Source organism: Hemibagrus wyckioides, linkage group LG23 (genome assembly GCF_019097595.1).
Source record: "Hemibagrus wyckioides isolate EC202008001 linkage group LG23, SWU_Hwy_1.0, whole genome shotgun sequence".
In the NCBI taxonomy this organism is placed as follows: Eukaryota; Metazoa; Chordata; class Actinopteri; order Siluriformes; family Bagridae; genus Hemibagrus; species Hemibagrus wyckioides.
In genome coordinates this window covers 3,329,022-3,345,277 of record NC_080732.1, presented here as the reverse complement: position 1 = coordinate 3,345,277, position 16,256 = coordinate 3,329,022, and the positions used below count along the sequence as shown (strand labels likewise).

Below are 16,256 nucleotides of genomic sequence, written 5' to 3'. Positions count from 1 at the left end.
CGCGACTTAGACTGCGAATAGATGAATTAATAGAAAAATAAAGGAATAGAGGTCATGTTAAACAAAAGTGCTGGTGAAAACCGTTGCCATAGCTACGAAAGGGCTGCTTGGTCAGGATCAGCGGGATATGTAGTTTTATGCAAGAGCATATCCGTGCAAAAATAACGCACGAGCTAGCGTTCTTACTACATTTCCCATGATTCAATGCGGCACGAAACGACTTATGCTGTTTGATGGATGAGTCGCTGTAAGGTCGAGGTTAAATCGATTTAGGACTCTAAATGAAAAAGTTTGTCACCTTCTATTTTACACGACATTTTTATTAAGTTTAAGTACAATGTTTACTTTTACTCTGTGTATGATGTAGCTAAATTCCTTCTCTTTGCATGACTTTAAAGATGGCACAATCATCACACAGGCCGGATATGTTTCGCTGGAAAAGGTTTTCAAATCCTGGAACCCAAGCAAACACCAAGGCAAGTTTAGTCTCCATCACGTGTTGATGTTCTGTGTTTCTGAGATTTGCATGATCCCCTAATGAGCCTGTTATACAAACCCCAGAATGTGCCTTCAACCCCCCCACCCCCCACCTGAACCTGATCAAACATCTACTTCCTGTGGAATAAAATCCAGCCGGATGTGTTCAACTAGATAGAGTTTCCATCCTGGTTAATCCTGCGATTGTTAGAGGCATGTGGTGTGGTTTATATCACGTCTCTCTGAGATTAGACAAATCCATTATCAAACAGATATTATTAAACAAGGTGTTCTAAAGAAAAGGGAGGATAAACACCACCGCAGTTATTTCTATTTCTAGTTATTTCTATTTCTTATTTCTAGACATTTCTAGTCTACAAAGCAATTTATTTATAATGGCAAACTATTTCGGCTGTTTTTGCAGGTGCGTCTGACTGATGGGGATATAAACACTTGGATGAAGGTTAGTGTGACAGTTTGTATATGTAAAAAAAAATTATTCACAGAATGACAGATCTGCTCATTTTTTTTGCTCTTCGCAGAAGGTCGAGATGGCGTCGGAGTTCGCCGTGTCTGAGGTGTTTTCATCTCAGAAAACTCACAATGGTAAACCGAGCCACGCTGTAGCCCTGCAAAGCACAGACCAGCTCCAGGACCATGATGACGCTTACAGCGAGGGTACACATGCATTCATTGGTCATTGTTTTAGGTTTAGTCATTGTAATTATAGGAAAGATTTTTCATAGCAAAGTGATGTGGTGGGTTATTTAGATTTCAGGTCGTTTCTGAGGCAGTATTTCAGGTCTGGCACTGCAAGTGGTTTCCCCATGTGTCCCCATAGGTTTCCTTCAGCTTCTCTGGTTTCCTTTCTCCTCCTAAAAACTTCCTTAAATCCTGCTGAACATATATGACTACATTTCAAATTCTTTATCATGTGCTTCATTTCGAGGTGTTTATTTGTACTCCCACAGCTCAGACTATTCTTAACGATTGGATGAACAAGAAGCTGCGCCTCGAGCTTAAAATGGATGAGGATGAGGAAGAGGAAGAGCGGAAGACTGAAGAGGAACCTGCAAACATAAACTACAGAAACTTTAATGGTACACACGTGATATTTAAATTATAAACCATAATGTTATGGCTCACGTTTGATTATTTTCTCCTGTCTGTTTTTTCCAGATATGTATTCCCAGCTTGCGCCTGTAGATGAGAGCTTTGAGGTGTGCCACTTCCTCCAAGACTTGATGGAGACACACGTGATGGACAGTGAGACGGTACAGGGGCTCCATCAGGACACGGACAATGAAAAGAAAAGAGGTCATGATCCGACCGTTACCATGGAGATCCGACACAAGCAGGTGAAGGAGCGTCGTGTGCAGAGGGATGCAGCACGGGAGAAGCAGCGCAGGGAGCAGGAGGCTCGGAAGGAGGCGCTGGAGGAGGCTAAGCGGCTAGAGAGCGAGGAGCAGAGGAGGAAGAAACAGGACGCTCAGAGACAGGAGGAGCTTTTGCAGCAGGAAGTGGTGCGTCTGCGCAGAGAGATGCAGGAGAAGAGGAGCATGGAGCAACGGGCACGTCAGAGGTTCATAATTATTATTCATGTACAAAACAGGTCTGTCACATGTAGGACATAATGACTTGTTGAATGCAGATAAGTCATTATTATTAATGCAGAAAAACTATGAATTTACTGTAAGTTTATTACTTTCCCCTAACAACATATTTCAAAGACTTTTATCCCTCTTGTACAACAGCAACTTGTATACTTAATCCATTTGTAGTTACATCCCAAAAACAAGTTATATCTATTATACACTATAGCAGCTATAAACAGTCTTCCTTCTCCAAACAGTAAACCTTCCTTTAACAGTAAATTACAGCTTGTCATGTTACATAGAAACCATGAAAAAACATTTTCCTCTAACGTATAAAGCACTGAAACTGGAGACTCCTTTCAAAAAAGTGAACTAAACCTCCTCAGACAAACAACCCTCACCATATCAATGATTACACGCAATTTTTAAAAATCCGCCATACAAGTCATTAGCCGCTACTATGGTAACAATAACATTTCTGTGAAATGTTTATACATTTGCATTTTAAAGGAATTTGTGTTGTTTTCCTATTGCAGTTGGACAGAAATTAATTTTGTACTGTGTGTATTATTACATTGTTGTTATGATATATTACAAAAGGCCTCGTGTAAGACCATGTATGACCAGCGGTAATCCTGACAAACCTTGAGCAGATCATATACATGACTTTAATTTGCGCACATTTCTATTGAACAGAGAACGAGAGAGGCGAGAGAAACAGAACACCGTCAAGAACCCGATGACACCAAAACCTGATGTTGTCACACACAGGCAGCTGTGCCACAGAGAGCAAGAAGTGGAGGCCAAGGTCCAGATTCTCAACCTGCAGGTAAGGAAATGGCTTCGCTTTATATGCTTTGGTGTAATGATGACTGTATTATTAAAAAACACCATAAATCCTGAAGTAAAAAACAATTTCTAATAAGATGCAACATATTTTGATTTGATTGCATGTCCAGTCAAGTTTTATTCAGTGTTTTATTCCTTTTAAATGACAGCACATATTTACATATACAACACAGATTTACATGAGTGTCTGTGTGTGTGTTCCAGTGTATGCAGAAGCACTTCTCCTCCTGGTACTCTGTGGTGTTAGAGAAAAGGGTGCGGCTTGGTAAAGCAGCGGCTCTCTGTGATTGGAGGAGGCAGCTGAGGGCGTGGCGGGCATGGAGGGCGATGGTGTGGGTGAGGAGAAGAGAGAGGGAAGCTGAGAGGACTGAGGAGGAACTGAGGCTGGATAACAGGTACACACACACACACACACACACAGAGCGATGAAGTCATTACTGGAAAGTTGCACTGGGTTAGTTTTGAGGATTGGATACAAGGTGCGTCTCGTCTCCCCTCAGACGATGTCAGCTAGCAGAGGAGAGCGATCGAAGGCGGCTCCTGAGGCGCTGCCTGAATGACTGGAGTTTGTGGTGCCGAACAGAGAGAGAGCGAAGGGAGCTACTCAGCCAACGAGAGGAAACCAGGCGGAAAATGGCCGCCTTGATCGATGCAGCTGCTTCTGGAAAACTAACAAAAAACAACTGCACCGAACCACCAATCACAGTCCAGCCAGAGACCGTGAACCAATCAGAAAACACCACTCAGCTGGTGAGTTAATATCCATATGATAGTGTTAAATCATATCAAACATTTCTGTTTATAAAGGTATGTGTAACAAAATATTGTGTATAATAAACATAACACACATTATACAGACAGGTGACAAATTAAAGGAAAAAGCATCAAACATAACGTGTGTTAGTAAGAGGAGAGATGAACTTCCAGAAGATTTTCCCCTCATCTGGTGTTTTGACAATGCTGGGAGAAAGTAGAATCCATCACTCCAAAATCTCCCATAGGTGCCAATTAGGTTCAGATCTGGTCATACAGTTGAAGGTCACTGCATATGATTTTACACCAGTCTCCTCCTCATTAAGCCATTCGGTGAGCCCTCGTGCCATGTGAGGGGGCGGGGCCAACCTCTCAGACCACGCCCATCATAGGATAAAACAGTGTCTAAAGGGACAAGTGGAACCAAACCACATGAGCAAAATCACAGTCTCCTATTTTCACCATGAGGTGGGAAAAGTTCTAATATGGTTTAATTCACAAAAACCTGCCGTTTTAACAGAGGGGTGTAAATGTCTTATATCCAGTGTATGTAATAAGAGGTTCAAATAAGTGCAGCCCTACTGTAATACCCCTCTCTGTCTAAACCCATATAAACCTGTCATCTGCACCCTTTAGGTTTCTCCTCTAACTTATTCATGTTTTTTCTTTAATTTGTCACCCATCTACATATATATTCTATAGAGTAATGCCTGAAACAATGCTGCTGTTATACATTATTTAAGCACAAGACGTTCATTCCTTTGATGGATATGTATGTACAGACTCATGGATAATTAAAAACATATCTCACACCTTGCTTATTTTTTCCCTTGCTCAGCAGAAAAGACTTCTCCTTATTAAATATTCAAAGGCAGTGAAAATTTGCCCCTCCGGACTTTGTTAGTTTTATCTCCTGCACTCTTTGTGCTTTTTGTGTTCAATGGGCCATAAAGGACGAAGTTAATTAAAATAAATGAAAATAACATGAAAAAAGAAACCGAAAAGACACATGACATCCCATAATTGTTTACAACCCCCACAGCAACATTAAAATTATCATCTCTATAAAATTACTACTTCTCTATCAACTCCAGGCCGAGGCACTGGTACAAAGAGCCACCACAGCTCCAGCTCCACCCACTGTGACTGACAGGACAGCAGCCCCGCCCACTCAGGCCTGGCAAGTTACTCGCCACCACGGTGCACTCTCTGTAGCTGAGGCTCAGGAGGGTCGGAGATTGAGTGGCGCCCCTCGCTGTCGGAGCACAGAGTTGCGCGGCGGACGGTTTGAGCATCGTCACGTGGCTCAGCAGAGGACCATTGAAGAGCAAAAGCGCCGCCTTAAAGAACAACAAGAAATTATCTCAGAGCTGCAAGAGAGACAGAATCTTCTGGAACTCAAACATGAAACGGAAAAAGCTGAACAGCTTGCAATCCAGCTCAAACTGTCAGCGTCTCCGAGTGTTATCAAGATGAGGTACATGCCCTGGCCTCTATTATACAGTAGAAATCCCAACGCAAAAAAAAAGTCATACTAGAAATTTCTATCAAGATGGAGCTAGGCTTGCTTTGTGTAACAAATGAATTCATAGCAGAGACAGACAGCATTGTAATACTTTGAATTCATTATGGCTGGTGCCTTTTATAAAAGGGAAAGAAATCCAAAGGAAGAAAGCTTTGTAAATGCATTATTCTTCTGCTTCACAGTCACAGATCAAAAGGAGACTCAGGCGAAAGCGGCACCAGTCGTCTGGCCCCCAAAGAATATGCCAGTCGTCTGGCCAACCATCATCCTGCAGTACGAGGTCAGATTTACATACGCTCACAGTCTCACACACTCACTCTCACACTCACAGAGACCTCTCCACTGGAGCTGACAGCTGCGCTGAGATTCTTTCGTGCTGTTCTGAGAGAGAATAATCCATGAGAAAGTCACACTTCAAAGTCTCACAGGCTGAATTTAGTATCATGTGGGAGGACTGAGAATGAGAGAGGAGGTCTAATCACACAGGGCCATACAGGTGTAAATGTATGCACACACACACTCAGTGTTTCTTGGGGCATTGCACCCTGGACCAGGATAAAGCTGTTTTCTTGTGAAGTGACAGTAAAGAAATTCTCACACCAGAAATATTTGTAAAACTTCCTGCAGTTGTTATTGTTTTTTGTTGATGTATTTTGAGACTCCCACGTCTGCTCTCAAACTGGTAGAAAGGAACGTGCACTGATTCTTAAGAGGTGAGAGCTGCTAAAAAAGAACCAACATCATGAAGGGAGAAAAGGGTCCTCGAGACTCAGAACAGTGGGGCGGTCTTCAAACAAGGCTCTTAAACCTCAGCCTCTTAGATATGAAAGCTTTCTTTGTCCCAATGAACGGATGCTAATGTAAGAATAGGATTGTACGATAAAGGCGGAGACGCACGCTCTGCCGAGACACTGAACCGAGACGTTGCTTGATAATCCCGTATCTGACCTTTGACTTGACCTTTTCATTCTATGGTGATTTCTCTGCCTCATTCTCTCTCAGCCATGGAAGAGCGAGCTCGGCAGCGTGCGGAGCGCAGGAGGGAGGTGGAGGAGATGAAGAGGAGGCGGGAGGAGGAGAAGCTGGTGAGCACTGGAAGGATCAGTGGAGATTAGATAAGTTTTGTGAATGAACAAATCCATCAATTTATTTTTCCTCAGGCGCAGATGAAGGCAGAGGAGGAGGAGAGACTGAGGCAGGAAGAGGAAGAGAAGCGTATAGCGGCAGAACAGAGGAGGGAGGAGAGGAGACTGAAGAAGGAGGTGTGTGTGTGTGTTAACTTCTCTTAGACAAGGACATATTGCTGCTTTTATAGCTCCACATTTTTACGATGAAAACGTTCAACTCAAAGCTACATAAATACATATTTTACGGTCACCAGCTGTAATTTTATACACCTGGGTCATGTAAATTCTCCTGGCCTATAAAACAAAGGACCCAGTATGTATACTCAACACACCGAAGCTCTTGGACAGGTTAAATGATCTGTAATGTTACAGATTAGTTTCAATCTGAAACCTGTATAAGGATTCCTTAAAAGACTTTCTAACATGCCAAAATAATATCCTAAGAGCAAATAAATCAAATTAAATCAAATCCTAAGAACAGCAGGACTGCCTGCAGAGTATCAGCAGGGTTGCCAGAGCTGCGTGACACAAGTTACTCCAAAAATCTGCTCCTTTCTAAATATATACACTGTGACGTGGCGTTTCCAAATCAAGTGCAATATTCACAAATTCACATCATGAGACTCAAATTGGCAACATCCCTGTTTTCAGATCATTACACACATACATAACAAAAAATATGTAAATAAATAAAAAATGAGCTATTTAATGTACTTATTTCCAGTGAAACACCCATCGATTAAATACAGTGTAATGATACCTTTTCATTTGCTTTCTTATTCGACTCAAACTCAAATGCAGCATCAGTCAAGTGAAATAGTTTTAGACAAAATTAATTTTATATATGTATATTTTTTAATTAATCAGCACTTTTTGACCAATCAGAATCTAAGGGTATAAATTTGTGTCTAAGACAATCAAATGAACATATACAGCAGATGTGGTGGATGGAAATTAGGCTAAAAAAAGCATGCTGTGTGTGTGTGTGTGTGTGTGTGTGTAGAGGGAGATGGAGAAGCAGAGGAGAACAGAGTTGGCACAAAAGTTGTTCCAGCAGGCAGGAGAGCATTACAACCGATCCCTGCTGCTACACAGAGGGATAACACCATGGAGGCGGCTGGTGGAGCAGAGCCATGCCAATGCACAGGTGAAAACACGTGCGCACACACACACACACACACCTCCCCAGTGGCTTGACACTCGTTCACAGCCTCATATCATCATCCTGCTCACACACGCATTCTTCACCAAGCCCATCTGCCGCCTTTCACACAGCGCCGCGTTCGGTCCCTCTGCTATACTGATGTTCCCGTCATATCGCTGCTTTTACACCTGTTCACACGGTGATCATGATGGATGAGCAAAGACAGTGGCTGGAGGAGAAAATGGGGTGGAGAGAGAAGTAAACTCCAAATCCTATTAGTCATCAAAGCAGCGAGCGGTGTCAGCCAACCAGATGGCCGGCGCAGTCTGAAAACACAGATGTCCATTGATCCGTAGACTTATTACACACGAGTGTGACAGGCTTGGCATTTTCTCTGCCGTGTGTGAAGCATAGCATCGCGTCCTTCCAAAAACCGAGTAACAGGAAACCATCGAGACTCGTCATTGTCTCAGAGAACCTGGATGAGTGCAGAGCTTTTCATCCCCTCCTACTGAGGGTGAGGCAGTTCTGAGGCGTTCTCGTGCACACAAGGCATAAGGAACAGAAGTAATTTTGCCAACTGTGCCATCTGAGGGACTCGGGCTATGATGGTAATTATATTGATGTTTGATTATTTTTTTTAAAATCTTTTTTAGAAAGCAGTGGCGCATCACACACAGGTCCTACAAAGACGCTGCCTTCTGTTTTGGCTCCACACAACAGGCGAGGCCCTGGCGGAGAAAAAGAGATGTGCGGACCAACTGTACGAGTGCATTCTGCTCCGTCGAGCCCTATACAGCTGGAAAATGGTACATTTATTAAGCTACTGTTCAATTTTTTAGCTTTTCAGATGAAGTGTTTAAGAGAATAGATGCGAGACTAGTGAGTTAGTAAGTTATCTGCACCTTTATTTCATCAATGCTGATTAATCCCCGTGTGTTTACTCAGTTTAAGAATCTGCAGTCTCACCTGGAGGAACGAGCCGAGCACTTCTACACGACTCAGACTCAGAGGAAGGTCTTGAAGGCGCTGCTGGATCACGCAATCCAACAGAGGCTGGAAGCCTGGGACAGAGAGCAGCAGGCTGACAAGCACAGTGCCAGGTCAGCAAACTTACCATGACATAACGCAAGCCTTTCTTGCTAGGTTTACAAGCTGAATTAATTTTGTGTGTTTCTCAGGCGAGTGGTGAGGAGATGTTTCGCTGCTTGGCGGCATCTGCCAGAGACGCTGCAAGAGGAAAGAAAGCGAGAGGAGCGGAGAGAGCGGCTCAGACGCAAAGTGGCTGAGATCATTCCGGATTTCCGAGCTTCACCGCTGGACGCCATATTAAGCCTGGGGTCTAACTAGAAGACACCACCAGGCCCTTATCTCACCCAATAATATGCTGGAATTCATGCAAAAAAAAACAAAACAAAAAAAAAAAAACCAATCTTTTCGAAAATGTTTATTTTCTTCTTTTGTGAGTCACAATCAATCTGAGCAGCTCATCACTGATGCATCATGGTACACAGATCAGAAGAAACACTGCTTGGTTAAAACAGACGAAACCTGTGTTCTTCAAGTCATTTTTTTGCTAGTGTGTTTTTAACAAGGCTTTAAAATGAGATGAATCTCCAATCTCTTCGTTCTGACCTGATTTCATAAACACTGCCACTTGGCTGCTTGTTTAACACAGACATTTGTGTCCATATGAGGAATATAAAAACACAAGACACACACACAACATCTGTCAGTCGTTATTGCACGTTTACTGCGACGCCATCAGAGTTTTAAAGCCGGCTGGGTGCGAATGCATTGTAGTGCTGTCTCTGTTTTGTTTTGTTTTGTTTTTTTTCCCTCCCATGTCCCAGCAAGGCACTAAATCAAGCTAGATCATGACATGATGTCTAGACAACACTACTTTACATTCTGGGCAGAGACAGAGACACACAGCAGCTCTGAATGTTATGGTCTCATGGCATACTTTATATGGCTTAGGAAGGACTCGCAGATGTTGGGTCTGGTGAACACTTTGATACCCGGACCCCTTTTGCTGTTGAGGTGCACTGATGAGGCATTGCGATTTGGTTACAGCCAGATGAAATATGATATACTGCTGCCACCTAGTGGACAAAAATAAAAATAAAACCTTTCTTCCTTTCGGTTATAATAAACCTAATCTTGGGACTGTAGTGTATCTGCACGTGCGCAACGCTTTAATCCAATCTGACAGCTTTTCATGACCTCCAGTAAGTCACACTTCTTTAAGGCTCAGATGCTGAGCAGCAGTATGTCTACACTAGATCTGTAGGTTTCAGTGCTTTGGGTTCCACCGTCTCGCCCATGGTGAGGAATTCAATCCAGTTGGCGCGGAAGCCATGCGAGTACACACCCGTATCAATGATGAGGCCCCAGATGAGACTGCGTCCGGTTTTGTCTCTCAGAGCGATCCGAGCCTCACGCTCCGTTACGTTGTAGCTGACGTTGATCAGCTGCAGCACCAGCAAGTGGAGCAGTCCTCCGGTGACGATGCTGCTGTACCAGGCACAGGTGAAGCACAGGGCCGAGCTGGTCAAACACACAGGGTTGGATTATTAATGACGGATGAATTGACGTGTCATAAAACGCAGTCATAACAGCATCTCCAACAGGCTTGGAGGAATTTACATCACTACACTGAGACAGCTGTCGTCTATTAAGCCTACAGTTTTACTGGGCCTTAAATATTAAACATCCTTACACACTTACCTCTTACACTAAAGTAAACCTTCAGCAGTACATAAGAACATAAAATCTACAATTTTATTAGTTTAGTCATGATGTTATGATGTTAGACACAGCCTTCAAATTCATATCAAGACGTATTTATCTTATACCCTTGATACTGAAAATGTCACAGTATCAGTAGTGGAAAACAGTCACCATGGCGATGAAGGTTAGCGAAGGGTTAATTTACAAAAACAATCAAATAAACAACATAAAGCAGCTGTGTAAAGGGTTTAGACCTGGACTGACTGTAGACATCGGGGCAGTAGAGCAAGGCGGTCAGGAGGCTCTGGGTGGGACACACACTGCGCAGCACCAGGCTGATCCCATACAGCGAGGTCAACAGGAAGAAGAAGAGCGTCAGCAGGAAGCTGCGATGGTTGGCCTGACCCACACAGCTGTTAATCCTGTCCAAACGACACTACAGGTCAAGATTTAATCACAGCCTTCACTTCTATAACTGTATTATGCTGTAGATATAAAATCCCTTTCTCATTTTTCTCCCTAATTTGATCTCCAGCAGTCACAAAGCTCACACCTTTCTCCCTAATCATATGGACAGCTACACATGAGGTGTAACAAGTGCTTCTTCTGGGACATGTGATAACTTTTGAGACACACTTCCTGTTATGAGCTCACAGATACTCATTACTGGCTAGTGTCACTATGACTGACAGGTGAGAGAGTGTTTGCCGTCCCTTCTACTCAGAGAAGAATGGTCACTTGGGCTTCTAGCCACAGAGAATTTTGGCATCTGAACGAGATCTGAGCATTGACTCATGTACTTAGATTTTTAATAACAGTGCCTCTGCTACAAGTCTGTGCTTTTAATATCTGACTTTTATACTTTATCCCATACTTTTTTCGACACACATTCAGTTAAGTCACGAATCTCCATGTGGGACCCCCGGGGTCTGTGACGTAAAAGTCAAAAGTAATTATGATTTATTTCTTTAATGGTGCGAGATGGTCATTTAAAACACCATCAACTATTATAGTTAACATTACATTGGAATTATATTACAGTTATAAGCCAAATGATTAGAGAGAGAGAGAGAGAGAGAGAGAGAGAGAGAATATTTCAATTTGAATTTTCTAACAATTTTAGTAAAATGTTTGCAGTTAATAAATAGATAGATAAATAAATAAATAAATAAATAAATAAATAAATACACAGCACACTTTTTACTAAAGTGCCTTATGTGTAAATAAATTATATCATTATATCATTTTCATAAATATATCGTAAAATTAACTTAAATTAATTTGACTGGATTAGATCACTATAAATGAAAATATTGATTTCTTAGATTATTAATTATAACACACATTTAATTTTTTATTTTTTATTAAATATTTTTCTGGGTTCCCTGCTTTACCCAATATATTATTACTATATTATTTTAATAATTATTCTTGTATTTATTTTATGGTTACTTTTTTTAATTACGTTTAGATTGAGTTATTCTTTGTTATATTTATTATTTTGTTTTATTTTGTTGTTTATCATTTGCTTTGTATTTTATAAGTGTAAAGCACTTTTAGCTGCATTGTAATGTAACAGAGCTGTAATAAAAGTATAATAAACATTATTATTTATTATATTGTTGTTTTAATACTACCTAACCTATACCACGGTGTAATAAATGACAAATCTAAAAAAAATGCACCAGACACAGTGATGGTCCAGGCGCAGGACACAAGCGCAGCAGATCCTACAATGTCCGGCTCTCGGAGGTCGTGCCAGCTTGCAGAATGGACACCAGTTCCTCCTGCTGCTGTCTTTCTCCAAAACGCCGCCTGCCACAGCTCTAGGCTCAGCACTCTGCTCGGCAGAACTGGTCCGATTGGCAATCACCACCTGATGGCGTGAGCTGTCGTGGTAGGCGGGGTCTACGTCGGGAGGAAGGCTGTGATACGTCACTGTGCTGTGAATGTCAGCAGGACTGGGCTTGACGTAGCCCGGGCCTTTCTTGGTGTGCACGAGGGCTGTGATTGTAAGTGCCACTCCTAGCGTGATGAGCCCCAGCTGTACGTTGGTGACGTCGCCTCGAGGCACGACCTCTGTGAGGAAGAGGTAGTACATATAGAAGAGGGAGAACAGCGCCAGGCTGAGGAAGAACAGCGTGCGTCCTTTCTTGCGGTGGGTGAAGTAGTAATACCACAGCACCATGCCGGGTAGCGCTGTCAAGACCACGATACCCAGCAGGTAATGCAGAGCGGCGATGTGCAAGAGGATGGGAAGTAGGATGAGAGGCGGGATCAGGGACAGGTCTACTTTTTTAGCTCCTGAAATCCAGGGCACTCGTAGACGATCGGTCACCGTGGCCGCCACTCGAGATAACGAGTCCGAGTTCTGGGGTTCTCTCTTCAGCCATCTGTAAAACAAAGAATCAAAGAATTTCATGTAATAGGTGCAAACTATCTGCTTGTGTGTGCATGTGTGTGTGTGTGTGTGTGTGTGTGTGTGTTTTTTTTTTAAATAAATCAGGTTCCTGGATGTTCTGATGCCCCCTATTGGAGTAACCAGATAGTTCCTGTAGGGTTTTTTGATTCAATACAATAATAGTTCACTAAATAATTTCAATATACAACACGGCCTCAAAATTCATCACGTGGGCTGACTAAAGAGGCTTTATTTGGCCGGTCCAAGGCCGCAGGTCATACGTTTTTCACCCTTGCCATAAACCCTATTTAACTTATAATTCCCTCAATAAGTGACGTCCCTCCATCCCACGTAGCTCCTCCCTCACCTGTCACAAGCCTCGTCCAGATCCTCACAGTCACAGCAGCACGCTGCCATGTGACTCCGCCCACCATGACGGTCCACATACTCACAGCAGCACAAAGGATCGTCCGGCTCCAGGATCTTATTGGCGCGCTTCTTCATGGTGGATGGCAGCTCATCCAAAAAGCCTCAGAAGGACATCGTTCACCTTTAGGGAAACAGGGAAGAAGCAGCAATGAATTGATATTCTGCACCTTGTTTACACACTACAGCTTCATCCATTATACATCCTTTATTCCGCTGCCAACATTTGCTTTAATGGCTCAGATTTCAGACCTCGAGCGCTTCATTCATTCTTGAACAATGCAGCCGCACTATCGCATGGCCTCAGCCCAGCAATCAGACCATGAACCAGGAGCCAAAAAAAGCTCAGGGTTTGATCCCAGCTGATAAGATCCTGCTGCTGCCATTGTGCCATTGTTCATCTGAGCAAGATATTTAACCTTGAATTTCTTGCTTTAACTCAAATGTCCCTGGTGGTGACCAATGTTTTTCTCTTTGAGAAAAAAGCTGTGCAATACGACAAGATTATCTCAGTGTTGTTATAAATTACAGCAGAATGATTTAAAAAGTCCTCACAGTGATTTGTGCCATAGCATCATAGTGCCTTTTAGGAGGATCTTAGAGTTTCAAGTTTGTACAAAAACAGTTGTTTTTCCAGCTAAGTTTGACTAATTACTGCCGTTTTAGAGAAGCCATATTATAGATGCCGTTCATCCTAAAACCTTAAACTTCTTGGTTGACCTAAATAAAATATTCTACATTCGTTTCAGTTTGAATACTAGCCAGAAATCTAAATATAAATTACATCATTTTTCAAGAGACAGCGAAGTAGGTGGATTCAAAATTTAATAAATATTTTTTTTTATTCCCTGAGCCCAGCTGCCAATTCCCAGCCCATGTTCATCATGTTCACAAAACTCCGCCCACAGCATCCACGCTGGAGTCTTTATTAACAGGGGGCACCTAGGCCCTAAAGGTATGTACTCTTTGTGAAGAAAAATTTTAACATATTAACATGTGTAATAGAGAAGAATACTATTGTCTAGTTACACAAACTGTCACTGTAAACTAACTCATCAATTCATTTCACAGCTTTTCTTCATTCCTTATATATTTACCATTCCTTATAATTTTATTTACCATTCTGTTGATGTTATTTTCCGCATTTCATTCACACCTCTCTAAATGATGCCCTACCTAACTACTGTCACAAAACCTCCCCCCTAATTTTGAGTTGTGGGCTGAAAAAGTGTTCATGGATCAATACATCAAAAATCTATTGAAAATACTTTATCTAAAATCTATTTACTGAAAAGTCTTTGGGATACACATTTCAACATATTATAATTAATGGCATTATAATTCTGATATCGAGAAAGGAGGGTAAATTGGGACTCAGCACAACAATTATTCCTGACCGGAAGTCCAAAAGTTTTCTCAGCTCATTATGCTGAAGCCACGTCTTGAACCTTTAGAATTTATCATCTTCTAAAGTTCTTGTTTCTTTCATTGTTATTTCTACAAGCAACGTCTTTTAAAATGCCAATGGAAGCTTTAATTGAATCTATTTACATTAGTGAAGATTTTGGGGCAAGTAAAGAGGTCGGTCACTTCCGTAAAAGAAAACTCTTGCAACCGGAAGTTCTGGATAGTGCGTGAATCACTTAAGGAAGAGTTTGAAAGAAGTTTTCTTTTTATTTTCGTTTGGTTTTTGTAGGGTTTTAAACGGCTACATACAATGCAGACACATTGCTCTACCTTACAGTCAAGGTCGAAGCTCAGGTCTATGCATTAAAAAGCACTGAAGTGTGAAGCTCCCGTGCAGCATTGGCTGTAATGTAAAAGACACAAACAGAAAGGATTATCACACAATACACCGGAATACAACACACACACACACACTAATATATATATATATATATATATATATATATATATATATATATATATATATATGCATTATGCATGCGTGTATGTGCATGAAATATAGATGAACAAGGAACAAGGTCACTAAAACAAAACACGCCCTTAAGTGCGTTGGGTGTTTTTGTTACGCATTGGTAATATCAATTAATTAACGGTTCTTATATATTCATTTTTTCTTCCTTGAGACCCTACCTGTGCTTGGTGTGTGTGGTGTGTATGTATCGGTGTAAAAAGTTCACGCATGACAATGAGGCGATGTTTGTAGAGGCAACACTGCATTTCCATGAAGTTATCTACTAAAACGTGGGCCGTGAATGAGTTTACAGTGCTTTTCATGAAAGCTACACGGAGTCGGTGGGTATCACCTTCCCGGCATCGTCAGGGCTGTCACACATTAACATCGTCACACACACACACACACACGTTTATCGCTTCTTACCTGTGTTTGGCGATGTGACATGTTGGGGAATCGCTCAGCCACGGTAACGCACCCGCCCGTCAGGTTGCCAGGTCACTGTTTTTCATCTCTGCTTGAAAACATTCTAGGCTCCACGGTTGTGTTTAAAACAAATATATCGCAGGGTTCGTTATCCAAGGTCGAAGTGGCTCGCTTTCTCTACGCTGAGATATACACCAGTAACGGGGCGGATAACCTCAGACCGGACGCTGTCCGTTCTCTTACACATGGTCCTATGATTCGCTTCATATCCGCTCCATGTAGTCAACTAAGCACAGATAGGGTTGCCAGATCCCCCCGTGAAATCCTTTCTCTTATTAATTTTTTTAAATTGTGGTACAATAAACATGTTGTGCCTATACAGGGATCTTCACTCGTATCCACCTTTTTATTACTTATTATATACAAAATATATTTTCATTTATTACATCCTAATTAAATGAAAGCATACCTCTGAATTAATTAGAAACTGGAATGAAAGCCTGGAGCCACACCAGGCCTTTATGAAAGGACTGAAAATCCCAGGCCTAATTCATCCCTATCAGGATACCAGTGGATCAGAACCAGGAACATAAGTCCCATTCACACGTGACATGCTTGTGCAAACTGTTGTGCATGACTTTCCCAGAAGAACAGCAGCAAATATTGATACTTCTACATCTAATCAGACCATAGCATATTTAAAGGAATTCTCAAATATCAAGGAATCAGAATCATACTGTACTGTATTGTCTGGAAGCTTGAGTATTGCATCTTTATTACTAATAAAGTGGTCATTAAGCAGATATCGACTAATTTTAAGAGCTTAATTTTTATACACCAGTTAAGGGATTTCTCCTAATTTGGCAACACTGTGTATTGGGA

General features: G+C 41.8%; 2 protein-coding genes across 4 annotated transcripts; one reads left to right on the top strand and one right to left on the bottom strand.

The window, feature by feature from the left end:
• The first annotated feature begins 199 nt into the window (after positions 1 to 199).
• On the top strand, positions 200 to 8,864 carry ccdc191 (coiled-coil domain containing 191). The gene is made up of 17 exons (XM_058376445.1): positions 200 to 289; positions 399 to 476; positions 902 to 940; positions 1,020 to 1,155; positions 1,449 to 1,577; positions 1,657 to 2,059; positions 2,769 to 2,901; positions 3,126 to 3,316; positions 3,422 to 3,671; positions 4,769 to 5,151; positions 5,382 to 5,479; positions 6,202 to 6,284; positions 6,360 to 6,461; positions 7,330 to 7,473; positions 8,127 to 8,279; positions 8,419 to 8,573; positions 8,652 to 8,864. The coding sequence occupies exons 2-17, from the start codon at positions 399 to 401 to the stop codon at positions 8,818 to 8,820; spliced, it is 2,646 nt and encodes an 881-aa protein (XP_058232428.1). The 5' UTR covers positions 200 to 289; the 3' UTR covers positions 8,821 to 8,864.
• Positions 8,865 to 9,284: 420 nt separating this feature from the next.
• Positions 9,285 to 15,655, bottom strand: zdhhc23b (zinc finger DHHC-type palmitoyltransferase 23b). 3 transcript variants are annotated; one of them, XM_058376449.1, is made up of 6 exons: positions 15,375 to 15,655; positions 14,768 to 14,840; positions 12,972 to 13,154; positions 11,889 to 12,596; positions 10,458 to 10,625; positions 9,285 to 10,020 (listed from the first exon to the last, which is right to left on the bottom strand). In XM_058376449.1, the coding sequence occupies exons 3-6, from the start codon at positions 13,106 to 13,108 to the stop codon at positions 9,747 to 9,749; spliced, it is 1,287 nt and encodes a 428-aa protein (XP_058232432.1). In that variant the 5' UTR covers positions 13,109 to 13,154; positions 14,768 to 14,840; positions 15,375 to 15,655; the 3' UTR covers positions 9,285 to 9,746. The 3 variants fall into 3 exon arrangements, with proteins under 3 accessions (XP_058232432.1, XP_058232433.1, XP_058232434.1); XM_058376450.1 differs by having other exon boundaries at positions 14,773 to 14,840; XM_058376451.1 differs by lacking the exon at positions 14,768 to 14,840.
• Positions 15,656 to 16,256: the final 601 nt, after the last annotated feature.